We start from the raw sequence: 23,275 nt of genomic DNA, 5'->3' as shown, positions 1-23,275 counted from the left end.
GAGGGGTCGTATTCACGTGGTGAATCACCACGTGCACCAGCGACATCTAGTGTTGCGCGAGTGAAAGATACTTCAGCAGACGGTCCGTCTGCCGCAAGAGATAAAAGTGCGTCACCCGCGGCTGCACGAACCGCAGCCGAAGGCGCAGCACTATCAACACCCCGCCTGTGTTGATGCTTCATGCGATGGAATTTAAAATGATGGTTCTGACCAATCAACATCATTTTAAAAATAAGTGGTCACATAGTGACCACTTCATCCAATGAAAAAAACAGAGTGATTGTCGTTTAAGGAAGGGGGATGAAACGCGGTGTATCGCTTATGAAATTAATACTTAAAGGTTGTTAATTAATATATTATTTCAAAAGGTAGATAATACTTGGAGGATATTACTTTAAATAGTAGAATTCTTATCCATAACTAGGTATAGACCTATTTATTCCGCAGACAAATCAGCTGTAGATGTAAACAAAAGAGAGATTTAGATAAGATAAGATAAAAATTCAATTGCATGTTTAGTATTAGTTTATAATTAAGTTAGCATTTACAAGATAGATAAAAGAGATATTTAATTATACTAATACAGTTTTCATTTAACCCTCTTTGAGCTAGTTACCTTAATGAGAAGTCTTCCTCTGAACGTACTAGTGTACGTGAAGTGACGTGAGGCACCACTCGCACTAAAGCAGTGCGAAGTGGACTTGTACTGAAGCAGTACGAGTCGGAAGTGCCCCGTTACGCTACTCATTACAATTAAAAAATACTTTTTTCATGCAAAACTGCTCTATAATTGTCATGTCTACATTTTGAATGGGGCAAAATCAGGATCCCCTTAAATAATTAAATTTGCTCGCCTAAATTTTGATAAATATGTCAACAAAGTTACAACATTTCTTCGAAAAGAGCCGAAGGTGAAGCAAGTGGTGCCGATGGCGACATGAAGGAAGCTGGGAGGGCATTAGGGAGTGCATTTGGCGAGAGAATCGGCGCCGATGCTCCCGACAATAGAGCGAGCAAATTTGGCGCGGAGCTAATGTCGTCTTCCGGTGGCGGGGCCGAGGCATCAACGTCCAAAAGCTGCAAGTACCCCGTTCGGACATTGGAAAAGTCTTCAACACCCGCAAGGAGTAATTGCTCTCGTTCCATTAATTCTGCTCGCATGGATTGCCACCCAAAGAGGCTTAATTCCGGCACACTTAAAGGTTCTCCCTCGACATTATTCTCTCTTAGAACCAGTTCTCTTTGCTCCCTCGAACTTTCACGATGCTTTCGTCGTTTTTGAATGAAAAGGATGGCAACTACCAGCACTATTGTACCTGCAATGCCCATGGCAACTCCTTTCATTACGTCTCTCACGTCAAATCTCGTTGAATTGTCGTCCTTGCTTGTTAAACTACTATAGGCATTTGTCTGTTGCATGCCATCCTCTTTTTTCTGAAGTGTACCATTGCAAACCGTAAGCCCAATCGTGTGTTTCCAAAACAAAGGAGCTTCACAGATGGCAATGCAGACACATCCACGACTTCCGTAACAGAATTTCGTAAATGCGCTCTGCAGACTTCCTTCGAGCACGTCGGCAAAGACCGTGGCTCGACACGCTTGGCACTTGACATCCTTATCTTGACAGTAATTAACTTGATTGGCGAGAAATTGCACGCGTTGATTTCGACTCTGTGGCCCTGCATTTGATGGCTTTTGGTACCGAAAGTCAAGCGTTGGAAGGTAATTAAACCGATTCTGTTGCACACAGCGCCCGTCGTGGTTTACCATGCAGCTATACGACCCTCTGACGTCGAGATTGAGACAATCGCGACACGAACGGGGTTCGGTACACCCGTCGGTTCGTGCTGGATAGTAAGAACAACGGTCGTGAGCTGTCCAGTCGGTAGGCACTGGACGTACGACATTGTTATTGCCATGTTCTATTGCGAATGAAGTAGCTTTGGTCATGTTGCCATGACGTGAGGACAAGGACGACAAGACAGTCATGACGGGTGGGGTTTTAAGAGGATCGACAAGTGCCAGCTGGTTTAACGATGCGTGTCGTACCTGCACAAGTGAATGGACGAGGGGGCGATAGCGATGTGGGGCGATTCAAGGAGAGAGAAGAGCACTGAGAGGTAGGTACACATGGAATTGTGAGACTATGGATTGTTAAAAGCTCTTTTGGGGGTGTGGAGTTGTTCGCGAGCAGTTTGATAGGAATTTCAGAAAATGCTCTTTTTTTTGGGCTCGTTTTGCAAGGTCTGAATACAATAATTCGGGATACGTGTGTCGAGAGGTTCGGAATATTGTAACAGGTTTGAAAGGTTTAGAGGTACGAGACGTTTGTCTCTTGATGGCAATGGGATTTGAAAATCACAGGGAGCCACATTTTACTTCTGTGACACTTTTGACGATATGAACGACAACTACAGAAGCCACAACGTAGGTGGCGCGTTGCGGGAAGTTTTGATTTATGAACTTGGAATTTGTGCCCCCTGTTTTATGTGATGAGAATAATGTTCAGGATAGGACTCGATACCGTAAGTAAGAAATGAAAAAAAAGAAGAACCAAAGCGATTCGAAAAGTAAGGTATTTATCAGCGTAGTTAACCAAATCAGTCGGGACATACGCTCGCTTGTCGGGCCACAGCTTGAGCTACATACGAGAGCGTTGCCGTATAAGCATGACATGGGGTAGACTTTGCATCGTAAATGTTGCCAGTATCTCTTAGCGAGATGATGATACAAGCTGTATCGGTCTAAATACAATAAAGCCCAAGGATCGTAGCCACTTGATAAGCGCGCAGACTATAAAGTAGCTAACGAAAGCTTGTCACCAATAGACTTATTATTCGTAGTGCCCGTTTGCACAAATTTCAGAAAGATTGCCAATTCTGATACGACTTTACAACATTCCAGTATTCAATCGAAAGCTTCTTTCCACGACGCCTCTTTGGTGGCCTAAGAGCTTATCTGCTTCGTTGCTTAATCTTGCAAAATTCTAGTCACGAGGCGTAAGGCTTGCTACCAATTTAAGCAAACTCTACATGTTGCTTTTGCATCCCATTTAGAGTCAAAGAATTTTAACTTATCTGGCAGCTATAACAGAATCTGAGAAATTAAAATGGTTAAAGTTTGAAGCCAAACGCAGCATGACTTGTGTCGTGATTTTTTAATAATTAAAATCACGACACTAAGCTATTCGTCTTAGTTATAAAAATAGAAGCCATTATTGCAGACTCGCTGGACTGCGAAACTGATTTCTTGCATTTTCGTAGCTGACGAGCTGAATTTCTTATTGCAACAATTTGACTAATAATACAGATGTATATGTAAAATCGAGGCGTTTTTCAATGGGGCCAGCGATGTAGCCCGCTTCGTCATCGTCACCGTAAATGTTTATCCTTTTGCAGTGATTTTTAATTCCTTATTTAGGCAAGCAACTAATCAAACCAAAATTCTACTAATGGGTATCTATCTGCATGGGTTGGTTTGCGTCATTGCCCTCACGAAGACTCATCTTCGTTCCACTTGCGATTTGTAGTTTCCAAGAATTTTAAACACATCTCCGCGCTGCAGGTGCCAACACCGAAACTGCTTTTGTAAATTAACAATAATACGACAGAATATTAATTGCCCTTCTTCTGACGTACCCCGCATTCCAAACCGAAAAGTCGCTTACATAATAGTTGACATGCTATACTATATCATTTAAACACGATGCTCATGATGCAAAGCATAAGCAAAAAACCAACAAAAATTGGCAAACGCAACTTTTCGATCACCACTGACCATGTCGTCATTTTCTAAGTTTGAAATTAGACATTATCATGGGAGACCTGCTCTTTGAAGGCAAGTTGAAACGTTCCTGTGGCATAGAGACACCTGTTTAAAGTCCTTCCTCATCTCCTCTATAGATTCATTTGCTCTGTGTCCACGACATACGTGTCCATGCTGCGTGGAACAGTTCTTTTTCTCTCCATTCACGCCCTTGTCGCAGTCACAGCGGCTAAAGGAACGTGTTCGACGTTAGAACACAACGTCGATTACTCTGGCAACGATCTCAATCATGCGTTTAGTCCGTCTGCTGACGGTTGCTGCTTCATTTGCGCCAGTACCAATAATTGTCATGCTTTTACATGGACAACGTATAATGGCGGCACGTGCTGGTTAAAAGCATCATCGCAAGGACAAAGGAAGGCAAGTAACGGTGCTATTTCTAGCGCACTCGACACCTCCTCTTTCTCGCTTACATCTACTGATCCCGCAACGACGCAGTATTCGTTAAGTGCTTTTGCTATTGGTGACTGGGGCACGACAACCCATCGAGGCTCGTGTTGCTCCCGTTCCAAGACGTTTGATAACTTTGACCTTACCGCCGAGTACGTTGTTGCGAGTTTAATGAATATACAAGCTGGAAAGGCTATTCCTCGGCCGAAGGTGATTATAGGCCATGGTGACAACTTTTATTGGACGGGCATTAATAGCCGCGAAGGGCGCGACTCGCGCTTTATTACGACGTTTGAAGAAAAGTTTGCCGGTGCAAATATTCAAACTATTCCATGGGTAAATGTATTGGGGAACCACGATTACGGTGGTGCGAGTTACATTTGTAACCATGGGGATAATAATGCTAAGTGCGACTCGATTGAGGCGCTGTTACGTGGCTTGGAAAATAAATTTCAATGGCAAGCCACGTACACGAGTCCTCACAACGATCGGTGGCACTTGGACGGCCACTTTTACACGTATCGCACGGAAGAGGCGGCCACGGGCGTGAGTATTGAGATTTTTAATGTCGATACGAACGACGCGGATATACACGGCGCGAAGCAAATTTGTTGCCAATGTTACGGGTACTCGAATGGCGACAGTGCCACATGTCGGAATGTTGGTAAAGGACATCATTACTGCTGTGGTGGTGATACACAAATGTTTGATGCGTGTATGGCTAAAATTGCCGCTTGGGGCGAAGATTCGCGTAATCAATTGGCACAACGAGTGAAACAATCGACCGCGACGTGGAAAATTGTAAATAGCCACTATAGTCCGTTTAACCACTATGTTGAACCTGGTATGCACAAGTGGTTTAATGTGTTGCGTGGATCAGGGGTGCAAGTGTGGCTAAACGGCCACACACACGGAGAAAAGCACGATTATTCGTCGTCCTTACGCATGCATTTTATTGAAAATGGCGCGGGAGGAGGGATTCAACGCGAAGGCGCGAGTGGCATTCCAGCGTATGCGTTGCCATTTGTCAAGACGCAGTGGACGTATGGCGGCAATGAGTACGGTTTCATGTCGTTGCAAGCGTCGAAGAAGTGGCTAAAGTTGCAATACCACACCGCCGACCGATCGTGGCAATTTGGAGAGGATTTCCAACGAACAAAGATTGGAGGCGTAGAGACTAAACATTGCTGGTACATTCCTGTCACGGGCGAGGAAGGTCGTCGATGTTAAGAGGTTTAAGCGATGTATTTGCACTCGAATGTCTAAAAATTGATAAAACGAACTTTTTTTTGAACTCCTTTAAACACGATTTTTTTAATGTTTATAATGAAAATGTGTAAACCTCCCAGAATCAATGATAAACGATTTGAATGAGCTCGACTGTTGTACAGTAAGCATCCGGCAAAAGGAAACTTAATATTTCTGGTAAACTAATAATTTTGTTGTTTCCTGTTTCGTTATGTAATGTCGAAGAAATTCCATAAAGGCTGTCATTAAATTTTAATAACGATAGTCGATAAACAGCTCTTTCATGCACATATAACTTACGTATCAAGAGAACATTTGCACTAAAAAGAGAAATTTCCAGTAGTGCACTTAAGTTGTCCATCACAAAACTCTGTCTACAAAAGTACGTAAAGCCGAATCCGCAATAATGGCGCACAACTCGTGGTGCTATCAGGGCATATTTTTCATTAAATCGAGTCACGATAAGCCGTCAGCAACACATCGCCATGAAATTGCCGCCAACCCGCCACCAAATCTTCGTATTCTTTCGGGTGATTGCGATTAAAGGCCACCGGATCCTAAAAGGCAACAATCACTAAGTACCTGCATAAAGTAATATTTTTTACTCAGTCCCTTACCTCGGCAAAACAGACAAAAATCGTGTGCAAAGCGGCAATGATCACATGTGCCAAAATCATGGCCATACTCAAACCCACAATAAATCCAATCAACGCCATTGTACTATACACCGCCATTTGCGAACCTAGTGCGGTAAAATAGTCCACCGGCAAAAAGTGTACCATTAATAACCCGACACAACACGTCACAATTCCCACTCCCATGGCACCAAATGAAAGTGCACTGGACGTTAAATCGTCATTAATTACAGCAGTCCAGCCTCGAGTACGGAATAAATCCATCACGGCTTTGCCACTCGTACGGAATGTATGTCCATACACGCCAACGTAGACATAGGCCCAGTGGTTAATGTACTCCATGACCCCAGCCAAGCAACTGAGGATACACTCGGCGATACAAGCAAAACACGCCAAGCCGCTTTCATTATTCCCCCGTGCTCGTCGTTTTGCCATCTCGGCCATTGTGCGAAGTGCTTGAAGCACAGCCACGAGTAACGAGCCAAAGCAAATGGAGCCAAAACTAGTCGTGATGGAGCGGTACAAGGCCCCAGTTGTTGCCTTGGTACCATTCGGATGGTACCACCATGTTGCAATTACTCCGGCTGTGGTACAGGTTAAAATGTTTTGCAACACTTGTTGCCCCCAGTAGAGACTTACGAGCATGTAAAACAAGGTTACGTAGGCAGGAAAACCGACACAGAGACCGCCATGATTACGCCCACGACTGGCTAAATCAAGTTCGCGGTCGCAATTGGGATCGGTCTCCAGAAACAGCTGGTGCAACCCTACGCACGCCACGCCCCATAGAAACATCCATACAAGTTGTTGCAAAACTAGAAGAAAGGCCACGGCAAAAATGGAAGAATGTTCTTTAAGACCAGCACATGCGGCTTGGATATTGGCCGAGGCAAATGCAATCCGATTTTCTACGGCCACGATGTAACATACATTAAGTGCGGCCAGAAACAGCAAAAATAGTGCCGCCCAAATATTCACGGCAAATGTCGACACGGCAAATGATACAACCATCCCGACGTTTAGCCAGAGAGCCACTCGAATCATAGAGGCTGCGTAGGTCATTAGAAGCTTAATCCACGCCAGAGATAATACCGTGCCAACTGCGCACAAAAGACCAATCATTGTCAACGTTGCCGAGTTGCCTTGAAATTGATCATCATTCTCGTCGTGGCTAAACTCTTTTTGAATTGCAGGTACGCCTTTCCAAATGGCGACGAGACTTAATATAACGACATTGGCCACAAAAACAACGGCAAAAAACGCATCGTTGCATTTGGCTGACGAAGCTTCAAGACGCCGGGGAGTGATGGCGCTTGATGGCGATAAGCGATGCGTCTTGTCAGCGCTAGGGCTCATGAGCATTGGCTCAGTCTCGCTTAGTGGCATGTACATCGTCCGGAGTCCAGGTGCCAATTAAAGAATGAACGTCCTTGAGAAAATTCGCGAGTTTTTCTAAACTGAATGTGCGAAACCTGTGTAAAACACTTGGCGAAAACGTTGGGTAAACCACAACAATTATGTTTGCATGTGCAACTGTTTTCGAGATAGAAATAAATAAAAACTCTTTTTTTTATTTAATTTTTGGTGCAAATAATGGAAATGGAAAATATAACGAAAGACGCGGCTGTAGGAAGGCCGACGGGACCGGAAAAAGGTGCGTCTGTTAAAAGATTTTTGATGCCACGTAGTGGCTAAGTCCTTCGCGTGTTGCTTTACAGTAACTCTACAATTTGTTGCGGTGGGCAACGCGCCGCTTATGAAGCGTACAAAGTTTACTGTTAGTGGTCACGATCAGCTTCGTGTCGTGTACCAATTTCTGAGAAAACAGCTTCGCCTACGAGACAGCGATTCGCTGGTACGATATCAGAAAATGGAAACAATTTTTTGGGGCGTTTTTTGATAATTGCTATAGTTTGTCTATTGCAACAGCTCATTTGCGCCGTCGCCGGCGCAGAGACTCAGCTCTTTATTTGAGGTGAGCGAAGGCTACTATTAAGCGGCATGAAGGCTAATATTGTTGTTATCCGCGGTAGAGCTTTCAAGCGGGGGACGTTCTCGTGCTTAATTATAGTCTCACACAGGCATGGGGCTAATCCTTATTCGATTACTATTTTAAATAAAAGAACGATATTCGAAAAGTATTCGAATGCGCATGTAAGATAAAGATTAAACCAAGTACGTGCCAAAACAAAACCTAGCGTATAGACTTGCAAAAGATGTGGCCAAAGTTGGAGGCTCGTCAAGGACGATATCCTTAGGACATCAATTAATAGATACTGTCGTTTGTAATCGCTACGACGACTACGTTGGCGTCGTAGATGGGTACAATCGTCCTAAAAAAGGTGACCGCGTACCTTCTTCAATCTGATCCCATTGCCGACGTCGTCTCGACGGCGTCATCAATTGTTGCGCTGCAGGTGATCGTACCACGGGGGCTAAACTCCCCGACGTGTTGCCTCCTTCCGTCATGGCCAATTGCAGCGATTCCTGCTCCACACCCGTGTCACTATCACTTGTGGCTTCCATATTCGTAACAGCTTTTTCGGCCATTTCGACCCAATTAATGCGGGACAGTACGATCGAAAAGATAACTAATTTCAATACTTCCATCGTACATACCCCATACCAAAGTGCCGAAAACCCAAGGTTCAGTGACACTCCGCCAAAGTACGCTAATGGCAACTCGATACACCAAACACTTAAGGAACTCACCCATGCGGTAATGGCTACTTCTCCCATTCCCGCCAAAACCGAGGACGTAAGGATTTCCATGGATTCAATCACGTAGCCCGTAATAAAGATTGGTTGAACCAGCATGCACAATTGCAATAATGTTTCGTCATTTGTATACACGCGAAAGAGTGTCTTTCGTAGTCCGAGTGTCACAATCGCAAGCAACACGACGGTACACACGGTACACACAAAACCTAAACACGCAAGTATACGCGCGGCTTTGGGACGCCCCGCACCAAGGTAATTGGCTACACGAATTTGGGTCGCCGACCCAAAACCCCAAAAGAGTGCCCACAAAAGGGACCAAAGCCCCGAGATCACCGCATTTGCTGCAATTACATCAGATCCAAGCTTTGCGGCTACCAAGGTCAAGGCGGAATTTGCAAGATTCGAGACCATACTATTTGCAGCCACGGGGCCTGCAATATGGAGAAAAAGCTTTAATCGATCCCGCGTGAAATGGCTCCAATTCCACCCTTTCCAAGTACTGCGATGCATTTTTTTGTACCCAAAACAGTAGGAAATGAGTGCAATGGGTTGAAACCATGCGGCAATGACTGTAGCCATGGGCGATCCATTGAAGCCAAGACCAGTGTAGCCAAATGCACCAAAAATCAATGCGTAGTTGGCTACACACGCGACGGCAATAGAAAGCGTCCCAACGACGGTCACGGGAAACATAATCCCCATGGATTGAAAGTACAAACGAACACAGGCGTACACGAGCGAGGGCCAGACACTGAGCGACAAGATACGGGCAAATCGCACGCCTAAATGAACAACTTCGGCATCGCTCGTGGACATTTGCAACATGGCGCGAATGTTGAGATACCATATGATTACCGGTATAGACAATACGGTGACGACCACGAGGCCAAGTTGTAGCCATATTCCCGTTAATTCGCCATTCTTGGCGCCCCAAGCCTGGCCACAGAGCGTAATAAGTGCTGTGGCGCCAGACCAGACACCTGCAAGAGGCACATTGGTCCACGTTGATGCAAGGGACGCCGCCGCAAGCGAGGACGTGCCAAGATGGCCAAGAAAGGCACTGTCGACGGAAATGAGCGCAATTCGGGCAAACGTTGAGAGCGAAACTTGTAGCGCCATCCACGTGAGACTGTAGAATTCCTCTGCGACGTTTACTTCGATTTCTTTGGCGAGAGAACGACCTCGTTTTGGATACAGCAGTGGCGCTTTCTCGCCCATGATAGAAGTAATTGAACCCAAGGAACGGAATGACATGGCTACATCATTCCGAGACCACTCTTTTTTTTTGTTTTCACGCGTGAAACTAATGAGGAGGATTTTACTTAAAAGGGAGTACTAAATTAGAAAGATTTTGACGTAATTGGATAAAAGAAGGGATTATTCGTTTTAGTTCTTAAAAGGACGGGAATAACAAATCGTTTGCTTTGGTTAAATTGACGACAAATGCCCGCACATCCCCTCGCACAGAAGATCTTTGTCCTCTTCCTCGACGGCGAAGGAGAGACAAATTCCAAAGCGCTTGATGACGTTGCAGCGCGCGGATGCAGTGGTTTCTTGGTGTTACATGATCCGAAAGCGAGCGCTTTGTCAGCGCTCCTCGGTGTCCAGAACGACAACGAAACAATTGCGTAGGTTTGAAAAAGTATCCAATTCGATTTTGCTCATTTTTGCTAAGTATGGGTCACCCTTATTGTAGCGTTCCCAAAATGCCCATTTCCTTCTACAGCAAGTCGAATGCTGCCCTTGCGCTTGCTACAAGTGCAGGAATCACGTCAATTCACCGCGTCCAAAACGAGACTAGCGACACAAAGAAACAAATCGTCTCCAAGCTCACGGACCCCGAGATTGCCAAAGCTTTGGTCGTCGTCCATATTGAAATGGGTACAAACGACCATTTTTCTCAAGATTTATGGGTCAATTCCTTAGTGGCAGAACTCGCAGCTCAACGTCACGAAACTAAAAGCAGTTCAATCTTTGTTTCTATTATCAAAACATGCCAACAACGAGTCCAATTGCCATTAAATCCCCATCCACTTCGACCACGGCAAAGTTACGAGAAATTTGACCACAAATATGTGGCTTTTGACTCGAAAACATCTCCACGTCGTCTCATGTTTTCCAGTTGGTACCAGGACCAAACACGCCGTGACGCGGTACAGAGTTACGATGAAAACGACGTGGAGAAGCGTGGTGGATACGGAACAATGGACGTGCGCGTGTTTCTTAAAGAAATGGCCTTTCGACTCGGGTTTTTACCCAAATATGGCGCGTAATGTATGTATTCCGACCCATTTACAATACTATTGTTTCGTCATTCGACGCCTTTCAAAACCAATAAAACCCAATTGTTAAATCAAATATAAAAATCTATTTTTATCTTTTATTTCCCGCTTCCCAAAGTTTATTTTTCCAACGAATCCATTGATGAATTTTCATAAAGTTGCGTCCATTCCAGCGCAAACTGTCGAAGTTGCGACTCGAGAGTTGCAAATGGAAACGTCCGAATGTTTTGCACGTAAAAATCCGGATTATACGAGACATCCCGTCGTCCAAAGCAACTTTGTTGCGCTCGAAAACTCAAATCGCGTCGAAAAAGTTCTACGACAAACTTGCTTCGTGGCAACCCGTCGCGAATGCGTAAAATGTGCGTCCAAATGATTGGATCGGCACTTGTGTTGGTATGAGGAAGTCGTTTGCCCGTGAGTTTTTGTTGATTTCGATGTAAAAATAGAACGTTTTGATGCATGTCATGTTGTACCATCGTTAAGCCACAGAACGTGGTATTAAAGAACGACGACGTGAAGATACCAGCCATGCCAGGAGGCGTTTGAATCATTGTAAAGGGACGATTCAATTGAATCCACGCAAGTCGAAAGAGGTCTTTATCCCCGTAGACGAGTCGCATGGTAGTGAAATAATTCGGTTGCGATTGGGCATAAAATTGCACGAGTTGCAACGCTTGTGCGTGACGAAGACGATCAATGACCAATTGACCACTTTCTTGTTCAAACATATCGACAAAAGGCATATCGAGCAATTCCCAAAGCAACGACGTGCGTTGGACATTAAAAATCGAATGGTCCGGATGCCAGAAATCCGGCCAAAAAATGGCGCCAGTTGTTTGAAATTCCATGGATTCAAAGAGATAGCGGGGATCCCGAACCGGCACGTTATCGGCATCCAGAAAAAGGAGTCGATCAAAGGAACTATGACAAATGGCATGGATTTTAGCGCCAAAACGAAAAGCTTGGGGATCGTGAATGGCTTGAAATCGAAGAAGACGTTGTGTGGTTTTGGCAAGTAATTTAAAAGGTTTGAATAACGTTGTTGGGATCATTTCGTCACGACGATACCAGAGTTCAATGGGTAAGGTACAATTCATTTGCGTCCAAAGGACTCGTATAGTTGCATACGTACTGGCAACGAGTTTCGGATACACAACAATGACAATCCCTTCACGGAATGCTCGAAGATTCGGTGGTTTATTTGGCAGTACCGCAAGTTGCGCCTCTTTTTGCGCTTTGATTCGAAAATGCACGAAATCAAGTGCATCGTGACAACGAAACGACGCGTGTTCCCGTAAAGTATTGCAATAAGTTTTCATTACATGAAAGACTTTGCCCGACGTCCGGTCGCGGACTTTACAATAGCCACTCGCCCCTTTTTCAATAAGTGTGGTACAATTTTGATCCAACTGGTCATTTCGTGGACCTTCGGGGGTACAATACCGCGTGGCTTCCCACCCGAGACATTCTAAATTTCTTGTTTCGATGCCATGGAGGGAAAACGTGCTACGTTCGGTGCCATGGTTTTGTAACAAATACAATACATTCGATAATGGAAATGTATTCGTTTGGTGAGTGAACCAAATGGTGAGCATACAAATGTATACAACGGATCCAATGAGCAAGATACGACGAAGTGCGGTGGGTCGGGCCCGGCATCGACACAAAGGCGACGGAAGGAAGCTCGACGTTTTTTTCATGGAGGACGTGTCGTTTTTAGATGGCCACTCCCACCCGCGAAAAGGAATATATTTTTATTGGATAATAAAAATAATTTAAATATAGAAGCAAAACTTTTTTTAAAATGTATAAAAAACGAAACTGCTGATTTTGAATGTTACCACTTCTGTGACTTTTGTGCGAACACGGCTAAAAAAGATAAACGTTTAGTAACCAACTCGCCTGTTCTTCCGGCGGCTTTATTGGTGGTAACAATGAATGGCGCGCTAGGACTAATGATCGTGCTAGATTCACGTCAAACCACTGGTAAGTACCGGGGTCGCATGGTGGTTAAACGACCAAAAGTGGCTCTTGCTTACAATTTCAGCCAATTAAACGCGCAAAATGGAAGGAGCTTAGGAAAACTCAGGACTATCATTCCGGCAAGTTGCAGTTCAAGACTAGCTATTTCTATATTAGAGAGGTCGCAAGCTGGTCATGCCAATGTGTATGCGGTAAGTCATCAATTCAGTTAAATGGATTATCAAGGCCTTGCGATAATGCGTCTATGCTCTCGCACTAGAAATTGGCGTCCCCACGAATACAATTAAATGTAACGAAGTCGTAGTTGCCTCATCGTTCCGACCCGACCCCTATTATATTTTTTTATTACGCGGACCAAAAATTTTGCTTTTTTTATCAATTCAAACGGAACTAAAGCATTGGCAGCCACAGTTCTCCTTCCATTTGCGACGAAATCCTTTTCGTTACCTTGAAAGTCATCGTGTGCGTGCTGAAGCGAGTGCCTTTATGTGTTGTCGTTCCCCTATCTTAATTGCAAAGGCGAAGAACGAAGCCATGTTAATTGGAAAAATAATTCTCCGGCAGAAAATATCTGGCTCGCAAGGTATTCTTGCCGAGAAAGTTGCACCAAAAAAGTCTCGTTGCAATGGTGTCACATTTTGCACGACATTGGCAGATGGGCTTCTGAGCCTTTGCCGTTGAAAATGCTAACAGGTTGTTATTAATTAGCTCTGTTAGTGTGGAGAAGTTAACGCAAACGCCATCTTGGAACAACTTAGGAATTTACAGTGAGGATGCCGCATAGGTATTAAAAGGTCGTGGGTTACGTCACGCGCATTTAAAAGAATTACTTACTTTCAAGGACCTTGATAACCCTTTGTCTAATTGGAACTTTTTTTTAAAGCAAATTGTATTCCTTAAGGATTCTTGTCGAGAGGGGTAATCATAGGATTTCATTCAAAATGCATAACGGTTTTTTTGGCTTTCGATAAAGCTCTAAATTATCCAATCGCTTCGAACTTTTTAAAACGATCATCGATGTTGTGTATTCTACCCCACATTGCAACACCGGAACCAGCAATTTTTGCATGCCTCATCTCGTGACCACCCACGATGCGGTCAAACGACAGCCAAAAGATCCTCGTCGTAGGTCTTCCAAAGACTCTTAATGATGCGCAGCTTTCCGATCTCTTTAGTGAGTTTGGCGCAGTCGCCAAAGCCAAAGTGGTTATAGATGCCGCGTCCAGCATCTCCCGAGGCTTTGGTTTCGTGACTTTCACGGCCGCTTCGGCCATGCGTGCGGCCATCAAAAGCATGGACAAGAAAGAAATTCAAGGACGTACTTTAAACGTGCGTCAACTTGTGCCTAAGGACGAGTTTCAGTCGCAAAAGAAGGACGTGCCCGACGCGAGTCAGCGGCCGTGCTGGCTCCTTCGCAAAGGCAAATGCACCAAAGGGGCAAATTGTGTGTTTTCACACGATATTAAAGATGGCCACTTTGGCCACTGTTTTGAATTTCGACAAACAGGCGCGTGCAAACGTGGCAACACGTGCAAATTTCTCCATCCTGTACAAGATTCTGTCGAAGACGGGGTTGAACCGGAATTGCTTGTCGTAAAACCCGTGGACAAGCGCGTGTGCTATAGCTTTCAAAATGGACGATGTCATCGAGGAAAACAGTGTATGTTTGCCCACGAGTTGCTCTTGGATGGAGAGACGAAGGATGTAAAGTTGACTCAGGAACATAATACGACGGAGGTAGGAGTCAAACGGAGACGGATCGAAGAGGTGGAGCAAGAGGTAAAAGATGTGCCTATTAAAGAACATACTGCACGTATAGAGGGACTTGCGGGGCCTACAAACACGTCAATGGTAAAACAAACGCAGCTGAGAACAACCCCTACGACGCAAACGGCCACTTTTCAGAAATTTGAATGGAAGGCAAAAGGGCTAGGGGAAGTGCAACAAGTGCGGCAACAAGAGAAAAAAGTCAAGTCGGAAAAAATTGACATGGGGGCTGCGTTTGATGGCATTTCAGACGATGGAAGGGATTCGAGTCGAATAGGCAAGTCGAAAGTGAACAAGGAGACAATGCGAGCAAATCGTGAAAAGATCAAGCACGATCGACGCTTGAAGCGTACGGCGAAACAAACGGCATTGGCAAAGCTCTTGACAAAGACCGAGGTGGAGCTGGAGTAATTTTGCAAAGGACAAAGGATTTTTTTAAAATATATGGTTATGTTTTTGAATTGTTTTATTTGCTTTTCAGTTTTCGATTGTTTCGTGGCCATGTCTTGGTAGCAATGGATGATGCAGCAGCGTTCTATTAACGATAAAACTCTACATGTATTCAATACAGTAGCAGCTACTTTAAAGCAAGGCCTCACAGTAGAGAAGATGACGGTGCATGACAAATCGCTACCATGCACGTTTTAAGGAATTACTGACGACTATTGAGATAAATCAGAAAAGTCAAGAAAACTTATATTTCTCCCCTTAATAGAACCTTTACCTGTACACCTGATTTAAGTTTACCGTCTTTTTAATGAACCGTCAGTTCTAAAGAAGAAATTCAAATAAAAAAGCTTTTCAATGAGGCGGAACCAAGCTTGAGACATTGTACTATCTTAACGGATTCGGAGCTTTTCCACGCGCGGCAAAAGGAATCCATGAGATGCAGTACTTCATTAATCAATTTGCTCTTTCCGATATTTTCAATGATGTTAAGCATCAACTTTATTCTACTGGGTTTCGGTACACTAGCCGTTGTCTCAAAAGCAACAGAACCGTGTTCGACACTGACTTTCGACATTGAATACATTGGTGGGGATGTTGGCAGTGTCTTAAGCGCTTCAATCACCGGGTGCTGTAACCTTTGCTCTCAACACGAAAGCTGTAAAGCATTCACTTGGAATGGCGTGAATGGCGGAACGTGCTGGTTTAAGAGCTCCAGTGAGCATTCCAAAGCCAGTATTGGCTCGATTTCGGCGGCAATTCAGCAATTGACGTCCGAATTGTGGCATATGTCTCCTATTAAAGTCATTCAAGCCCGTATTCAAGGGGATGCTCCTGTTTGGGACCCAAGTGTGAATCGATTCTTGTCTCGATACGGCTCCTCAACGGACGACAAGTACATGAATAACCTCGATACGGTCAATATGGCCTCCGTAGATGGTGCATTGATGTATGTACAAGCCGAAGGAATCAATATCAAGGAGCACTCCATTACGTGCGAACGGAAGAATCACATGCAATTTATTGTATTTTATGAAATGCAAATTCTTCAACCAACTGCCAGTATTCAGCACTATGAGACCCACACTCCTCTTGAATATGGCAAATTTGTGGCCATGGACGGAGCCAAGTGCACCAATGCAGGATCGGAGGTTTTAGACAGTTGCAAAGTGTACTACGGTCTGGACAATACGACCCAAATTGGGCCAAATGTCGGGTGCGACGAGCAAGACTCGGACCCGCGTGCGCCGTATCCTGGCAACTACTGGTGTTCATACCCGAACTCGTGCGCAATCATGGATCGTGCCAGTAAAAGCTCCGAGTGTCGAGCACAGTATCGTGGTGGACTTTGTCCTATGGGAATCGAGCCAGATGGTATCACGTGTACCTTTAGCTACCAAATTTTGGGCTACTTAAACCTTGACGACCTTGTCGGTATTACAAAATTAGGATTTAGCAATTACTACAACTTTTGTCAAAATGGGGGCATCGAGTTTCAAGCGACCCATTCTGAAAACGGATTTGACGTTGAGGAGTGTCTCGAGTTCTGGCGCGAACCTGGCAACCCTGAAGCCAATCGAAACCGAACGTCGCAAATGATTGCCATGTATAATGACAGGATCCGCAACGGCCAGAGTCTTCACATGAGGCCTCTGCCATCGGTTCAGAGCCTCACGGACTCCAATCCGGAGTGCTACAAGAACAGTCCGACGTGCGCAAGTGCTCCGTTTGGCTGCAAACGCTCGATGTTATCGCAAATTTGCTCCGTATGTTTAACTGTAGAGCCGGAGTGCAAGACCCCGCCCGCTTACTTTGCGTTTCCAAATCTGTCGCAGATTTGAGATTCTAATCATTTGCGTGGAGGCTTCTAAAAAAAACGTTCTTAGTAGAAATAGTCGATCGATTTTTTGATGTAATAATGAATTTGAGTTGTCGTTATGTAAACTTTCGTTTATTTCTTTGAGAGGATGTAAGCGTGGTAACGGAATGAACATTCCATTTACAAACGTATTCTATTCGTTGTAATATATACAACTAGCAGCAAATTCAGCAAGCTGCACAACAATACATGATTACTATAGCCAATGCAACGCAACAAACATGCTTTCCTGCCTACTGATAGTTACTTATTAATACAGTAGAACCCCTCTAAAGTAATACTCTTAGGAGCGAAAAGTAATATTACTTTATGCGTTTTATTACTTTAGATGCCACCTCTTCTTTCCAGAAAATTTTCGTTTAGGAAGCTCAATGTGCAGCTGACGCATTACCTAACCCTAACCCTCGACGTGAAGCTTCAACTTTGACACTTTAACTAAACTAAAATATTTATAAGAAGTACAGAACGGGAACGGTAAATCTAAACGTCTAAGCAAGAACTGCAAACTTAACACAAAAAATGGCGAAAGCACACCTGAAGGTTGCTCATGCTCCTATCACTAATGAAATCCGCATAGCTATCAGTAAAAGGAAGCGTGATACCAGTGGAACACAGAAGGATATTGCACAATGGGTGGTAGAGAAATTTGGCATGACTGTCAGTCAAGCTGCGATTTCCAAGATTCTCAAGCAGCAGGAGCACTGGATCTCCCAAGGTGAAAAAGCTGGTGCAGGAGACGGAGCAAAAATTAGTATGGATGCGAAGCGTCAGAAGACTGTAGAATACCCTCTCATGGAAGAGGCACTTTACAAATTTGTGCGAACTTACGAAGATGTCATGGATCTCTCGGGTGAACTTTATAAAGAAAAGGGGAGGATTTTTTGGAGAGACTGTACCCCGATCAAGACACAAATACGTTTCAATTCTCCAATGGCTGGTTGAACAGGTTCAAAGCTCGATATGGAATCAAAGAGCGAGTGAGACATGGAGAGAGCGGATCGGTTAACATGGAGATACTCGAGCAATCCTTACCCGCAATTCGAGAAGTTTTGGATCAGTATGAATGGAAGGATATCTACAATATGGATGAAACGGGTTTGTTTTACCGACTTCAGGTATGTCGGGGCCAGTTGAAATCACTTTGGAAGCAACTTCAAATACTAAAATTTATTGCCTCCTCACTTTAGGCCGATCGTTCACTTGCAACGAAGCAACTGGAGGGCCGCAAGCAGCACAAGGAACGGCTAACTTTTGTTGTTTGTGCCAACGGAGATGGCTCAGATCGTGTCCCACTTTGGGTGATTGGGAAATACTTGAATCCCCGTTGTCTCAAAAATATCAATCGTCAGAACCTTGGCTGCCACTACAAGGCAAACCCGAAGGCTTGGATGAACAGTGTATTGTTTTTGGAATGGCTACAATGGTTTAATCGGAGGATGGGGAGAAGACAGGTGCTGCTGATTATGGACAATTGTCCTGCTCATGTTCCAATTGACAGCTTGCCGGAGCTGGCCAATGTTAAAATCCTTTACCTGCCGCCCAACACAACTTCCCGAATTCAGCCTTGTGATGCAGGCATTATTCGAACTTTGAAGGCCTTTTACAGGAAAATTTTCAATCGCAACTTGCTAAGAGCATTGGAGCTGGATGAAACACTTGACAATGTGGAAGCGCATAAAAAAGTGGATGTTTTGAAGGCGATGGTGTGGGCTGTGGAGGCCTGGAATATGGTGACCAAGGAAACTATTCGTAATTGTTTTAATCACTGTAAAATTCGGACATCAAGCTTGAACATCCAATCCTGCTACGGCGACCGAACCCCCCGCAAATGTTGCAGATGACCTGATGTTACAGAATGATCAACTGTAACGCAATCCAATGGACATCAACGCCATCCTCAACAACCCCTTGGAGAGAGAGGTCGCCTATAGTCCTGACGTAGAAGACATTGTGGCAGTAACAATGGAAGAACATGGATTGTCTTTGCCTGTAGAAGTGGAAGGAGGGATTTTCGATGCGGATGATAGCGAAGTGCCAGCCCCGTGAAAGCCAAGGACGTCCTTGATGCAATAAGGTTGTGTAAACTGTACTTCATGCAGAGGGAGTGTGATACTTCCACGACTCACAGGAAACTGAATGAAGTTTTGGACGATTTTGAAAGGATACAGATTACTGGAAAGAAGCAAGTCACTCATCATCGATTTCTCTCAAAAGCGGCAAAAGAAGTATAGTTATTTGAAAAAAAAATTTTTAGATACAACTTAATATATTACTTTTGGGGTTTGTGTCTACTAATAGTGGGACTTTAAAAAATATTGCTTTATTACTTTGGCAAAATATTACTTTAACCTTAAGTCCCAACTCGGGACCACGAAATTTTATTACTTAGGACGTATTATTACTTTAGAGCGTATTAATTTAGAGGGGTTCTACTGTATGTTAAGTCAAGGCATTTTAAAGTGTAGTACGTAGAACCTTCATGTGTCTAATACACTCGTACTTATTCCCTTTGAAAAACATTATTTCCAATAATAATAGAAATAAAAAGTTAGAGAGCCGGTATCCTTTTGGTGTAGCCACACACCCTCCCCCGTCTGTATTGAATAAAAACCTCAGATAAAATATTTCCACTGAATGGGTCATACCGCTGCATTCAAAAATCTAAATATTATTTTGAATCGTCTTTTTATCGCCCTTTTAACCTTTGGCACATCACAACCCCTACATTCAATTAGGGATTCGCTATAGCCACACACCCTAACTATCCGACATGAGAGTTGCCCCTATACACATTAGAAATCGTGTTTTCGTTTGACGATGTTAAATGTACGGTTTTTAACAGGTGAGAAAAAGCCAAGAGGGCCCGCAATTATTGGCAAGTCCTAACATTCATATTCTTGAAAAAAATCTATCCGATGTGGCCATCACGTACTGTCGATAAGTGTCCAACATGACGTCGACAGAATGGTATGGCTTTATGCAATCTTTCAAAGTTTTTATCGATGACTTAGGAGCCTGTCTGATTCATTTTAAGCAATTTAATTTTCAGCACTCAAATCCGAAGACTTGGACAAAGAAGTAGTTATTAAAACTTTGAGCAGCTTAAATACAGTTACTGCGCCTTACACTGTGCTTACGATCGCGTTTATATGCTCCAGGCAGAACTGGTATCCATTGCAGCTTGAAGGGAGGTGCATGTCGATGCAAACGACGTGCTTAATAAAAGTGTTAAAATGTTTATGGAGTAAAGATGCTGCTGCTCATGGTTCCGATGCAGAGCAAAATGGCGAGACCTCTTCTGCTCTGCAGCGTTTGTCACCCCACGTGAGGCATGGAAGCCCAGCCTCACGTGACAACCGATGCAATTTATACTTTGCACCGGTTGGAGTTCGTCTCTCAAATTTAACGCGATTCGCGTTAAGTTTTTGAAGCCAGGCTTCGCGTCCAATGTCTTTGACATTGCGAATGAACGCGCTCCAGGCTTGCATAAGCGAGACTTCATCTCGCTTATTATTGCCACTAAACCATCGATGCTTAAGAAAAGCATCGAGATAAAAATCTTCCTCAGCGCGAAACCAGCGACATTGAGGTTAACAGCCGCACGCTCTACCAACTCAGCTATAAGAGAAGCGTGGCGACAGATGACTATAGCAACAAATTTATTAAAATCTTTGAGGCTATCTGCGTAATAACCCCGAATGATGCTCTCCCAGCTGGGTTTAAACCAGCGACCTTGAGGTTAACAGCCGCACGCTCTACCAACTGAGCTATAGGAGAAGCGTGGCGACGAATGACTATAGCAACATATTACTTAAAATCTTTGAGGATATCTGCGTAATAAATTCCAATGATTGCTTCCAGCTGGGCCGCAGTCAAGCGCATACTACGCTACCTGCAAGGGACCAAGACTCATGGTATTCTTTTCAGCCTGGCAATAAAGTCGACTTTCGCGGCTATTCCGATGCAGACTGGGCGGGCGACCACTTTGATCGCAAGTCACTTCTGGATACGCTTTCATCCTTATGGGTGCTCCCATAAGTTGGAAAAGCAAGAAACAGTCAAGTGTATCACTGTCAACCAGCGATGCAGAATACATTGCCTTGAGCTTAGCGGTCCAAGAAGGCAAGTGGATTCATCACTTACTCTCTGAGATGTTGGATGCGGCATGCGAACCAGGACCGGAGCTCAATATCTTTGAAGACATCCAATCATTCATGCATCAAGATGACAAAGAATCCTGTCAACCACGGCCGTGCAAAGCACATTGACATAAAGTATCATCACATCCGTGACGAAGTCAAGCGTGGCGAAGTGCACCTTGAATACTGCGAGACATCGAAAGGTGCCCTGTCGCATCCTTTGCTTCTAATTGAAAGAAGCCACTTTCAAAGACAATGCTTAGAAATTAGAATGCATAAATACTTTTTTATTGGACGATGTGTGACGAACTCAAAATTTCGCTCGACTTTTTCACCACGCAACAATTCCTTGGTCCAGCAAAATTTGGCCATTTTCTCGAACGCATAATAGAAATTTAGCAAGGCTCTATTCGTTGCCACCGTTGTCGCAACGAAGAGAGCCTCGCAAATTTCTATAAATTGTTACTGAGAAGAAAATGATGAGTTTAACTCAATATTTGGTCGAATAACCACCATATAAGATTGTTGCAGACATAATGACAAAGAGACTGCCCGGACCGCGCCACAAGGATATGACTGCGGCGCTTGGTCGATGTGGTGACAGCTTTTCTTTATGAAGTCATGAAAGAAGTGTCAACTAAGGTGCTTTCTATGTCGTGGTCAAGTTAATAGTGACTAAATCGCGACTTGAGCTCGGCAATAAGTTACAGCAAAAGTCCGCCGAGAACGCTTACCTTTTATAGCTCGTTTGAGCTGCAAACCGAGGAACGAGGGAGAAGTTGAGCTGAAATAAGCGATAAGGGCATGCATGTTAATTAGTCTTTAGAACTTAAGCTCCCTTATCGCTTATTTCCAAAATGTTGCCGAAGTGCATGCTTACCCTTCAAATAGGCGAATCTTAGTGCTATTTTTGCATCCAACATGAGCCACAATTACCTTATGTTTTTTGTTGAAAAAGCATCTTGCTTATTAACATGAAAGTACGCATAAATTCTGTAGGCGACCACGTCGTAATGTGGCCACTGTAACGGGGCACTACGATTTGCACTGCTTTAGTACAAGTCCACTTCGCACTGCTTCAGTTGCAAGTGGTGCCTTACGATACTTCACGTACACTAGTACGTGCAGAGGAAGACTACTCTTTAAGACAACTAGCTTGAGAATGAGAATGAGAACTGGATTAATATAAATAAGTAACTCTTCTTTCTATCTGTTAACTCTAACTTAATTATAAACTAATACTAAGCCATGCAATTGAGATCTTATCTTATCTTATCTGTCTCTCTTTTGTTTACATCTACAGTTGATTAGTCTGCGGATAAATAGATATAATAACCTATATCTATTTATGGATAAGACTTCTAAACATTACTATTTAAAGAAATATCCTTCAAATATTATCTACCTGTTAGATAATATAATAATTAAAAACCTTCAAGTGTTATTTTCTATAAACGATACCCTTCGTTACACATACAGTGAAAATATATTACATGACGTTTTTATTATATACAGATGGGGAGGATGTTGGGCTAAACCAAAAGGCCATTTACAATTGGCGTAGCAGGTGACATATTGTAGTCATCTCCAATGGGAGAAGGAGGTGACTTATTCCCCACAGTAGACGCATTAGCGTCTACTGAAACATTTGCATTATAGCAGCTGCACGGATACGTGCAGCTGCCAGCTTAGCGGCCTCACGGCTACGCGCACGGACTAATTAGTCGACATGCGCAAACGAATTGATTTTTGAAAAAAATCACTAATGCGTTAAAATTAAAAAAAATCATTAAAAAAACAATAATACAAAAACTATAGGGAAAGGCATAACAAAATTTCTCTGTCACTTCACAATAATAAGTATTGTGACTGCTGGTTAAGAGGGGGGTGATGTAACGGGGTGTCCCGTTACATAAGTATTGTTTCCTAAAAGAATAATAATTAATATTTGGTTCT

At 43.8% G+C, this 23,275-nt stretch overlaps 9 protein-coding genes across 9 annotated transcripts; 4 read left to right on the top strand and 5 right to left on the bottom strand.

Moving 5' to 3' along the window:
• Positions 1-882: 882 nt before the first annotated feature.
• On the bottom strand, positions 883-1,989 carry CCR75_005871 (uncharacterized protein; the record flags this gene model as incomplete). Its single annotated transcript, XM_067963945.1, has 1 exon — positions 883-1,989. The coding sequence occupies one exon, from the start codon at positions 1,987-1,989 to the stop codon at positions 883-885; it is 1,107 nt and encodes a 368-aa protein (XP_067818672.1).
• Positions 1,990-3,491: 1,502 nt separating this feature from the next.
• Positions 3,492-3,788, bottom strand: CCR75_005872 (uncharacterized protein; the record flags this gene model as incomplete). The annotated part of the gene is made up of 3 exons (XM_067963946.1): positions 3,492-3,579; positions 3,639-3,682; positions 3,741-3,788. 3 exons carry the CDS (start codon positions 3,786-3,788, stop codon positions 3,492-3,494), a joined length of 180 nt encoding a protein of 59 aa, XP_067818674.1.
• A 148-nt stretch (positions 3,789-3,936) lies between these two features.
• On the top strand, positions 3,937-5,445 carry CCR75_005873 (uncharacterized protein; the record flags this gene model as incomplete). Its single annotated transcript, XM_067963947.1, has 1 exon — positions 3,937-5,445. One exon carries the CDS (start codon positions 3,937-3,939, stop codon positions 5,443-5,445), a length of 1,509 nt encoding a protein of 502 aa, XP_067818673.1.
• A 175-nt stretch (positions 5,446-5,620) lies between these two features.
• CCR75_005874 (uncharacterized protein) lies at positions 5,621-7,585 on the bottom strand. The gene is made up of 2 exons (XM_067963948.1): positions 6,081-7,585; positions 5,621-6,020 (listed from the first exon to the last, which is right to left on the bottom strand). Exons 1-2 carry the CDS (start codon positions 7,488-7,490, stop codon positions 5,910-5,912), a joined length of 1,521 nt encoding a protein of 506 aa, XP_067818669.1. The 5' UTR covers positions 7,491-7,585; the 3' UTR covers positions 5,621-5,909.
• A 106-nt stretch (positions 7,586-7,691) lies between these two features.
• Positions 7,692-11,202, top strand: CCR75_005875 (uncharacterized protein; the record flags this gene model as incomplete). Its single annotated transcript, XM_067963949.1, has 5 exons — positions 7,692-7,752; positions 7,817-7,953; positions 8,011-8,073; positions 8,132-10,447; positions 10,516-11,202. The coding sequence occupies 4 exons, from the start codon at positions 7,692-7,694 to the stop codon at positions 8,189-8,191; spliced, it is 321 nt and encodes a 106-aa protein (XP_067818668.1). The 3' UTR covers positions 8,192-10,447; positions 10,516-11,202.
• On the bottom strand, positions 8,400-10,037 carry CCR75_005876 (uncharacterized protein; the record flags this gene model as incomplete). The annotated part of the gene is made up of 1 exon (XM_067963950.1): positions 8,400-10,037. The coding sequence occupies one exon, from the start codon at positions 10,035-10,037 to the stop codon at positions 8,400-8,402; it is 1,638 nt and encodes a 545-aa protein (XP_067818671.1).
• An 18-nt stretch (positions 11,203-11,220) lies between the features above and the next one.
• Positions 11,221-12,804, bottom strand: CCR75_005877 (uncharacterized protein; the record flags this gene model as incomplete). Its single annotated transcript, XM_067963951.1, has 1 exon — positions 11,221-12,804. The coding sequence occupies one exon, from the start codon at positions 12,802-12,804 to the stop codon at positions 11,221-11,223; it is 1,584 nt and encodes a 527-aa protein (XP_067818670.1).
• A 1,375-nt stretch (positions 12,805-14,179) lies between these two features.
• Positions 14,180-15,396, top strand: CCR75_005878 (uncharacterized protein; the record flags this gene model as incomplete). The annotated part of the gene is made up of 2 exons (XM_067963952.1): positions 14,180-15,261; positions 15,336-15,396. The coding sequence occupies 2 exons, from the start codon at positions 14,180-14,182 to the stop codon at positions 15,394-15,396; spliced, it is 1,143 nt and encodes a 380-aa protein (XP_067818676.1).
• Positions 15,397-15,783: 387 nt separating this feature from the next.
• CCR75_005879 (uncharacterized protein) lies at positions 15,784-17,142 on the top strand (the record flags this gene model as incomplete). The annotated part of the gene is made up of 1 exon (XM_067963953.1): positions 15,784-17,142. One exon carries the CDS (start codon positions 15,784-15,786, stop codon positions 17,140-17,142), a length of 1,359 nt encoding a protein of 452 aa, XP_067818675.1.
• Between the last annotated feature and the right edge of the window lie 6,133 nt (positions 17,143-23,275).

Source organism: Bremia lactucae, linkage group LG6 (genome assembly GCF_004359215.1).
Source record: "Bremia lactucae strain SF5 linkage group LG6, whole genome shotgun sequence".
Taxonomy (NCBI): domain Eukaryota; phylum Oomycota; class Peronosporomycetes; order Peronosporales; family Peronosporaceae; genus Bremia; species Bremia lactucae.
The sequence above is the reverse complement of the archived record's forward strand: the minus strand, read 5'-3'. Positions and strand labels throughout refer to the sequence as shown.

Bases quoted from the DNA above. Each gene is read 5' to 3' on its own strand.
- CCR75_005874 (XM_067963948.1), bottom strand. From the start codon at position 7,490: ATGTACATGCCACTAAGCGAGACTGAGCCAATGCTCATGAGCCCTAGC. The intron at 6,021-6,080 runs GTAAGGGACTGA...GTTGCCTTTTAG, and splicing joins TTTTTGTCTGTTTTGCCGAG to GATCCGGTGGCCTTTAATCG.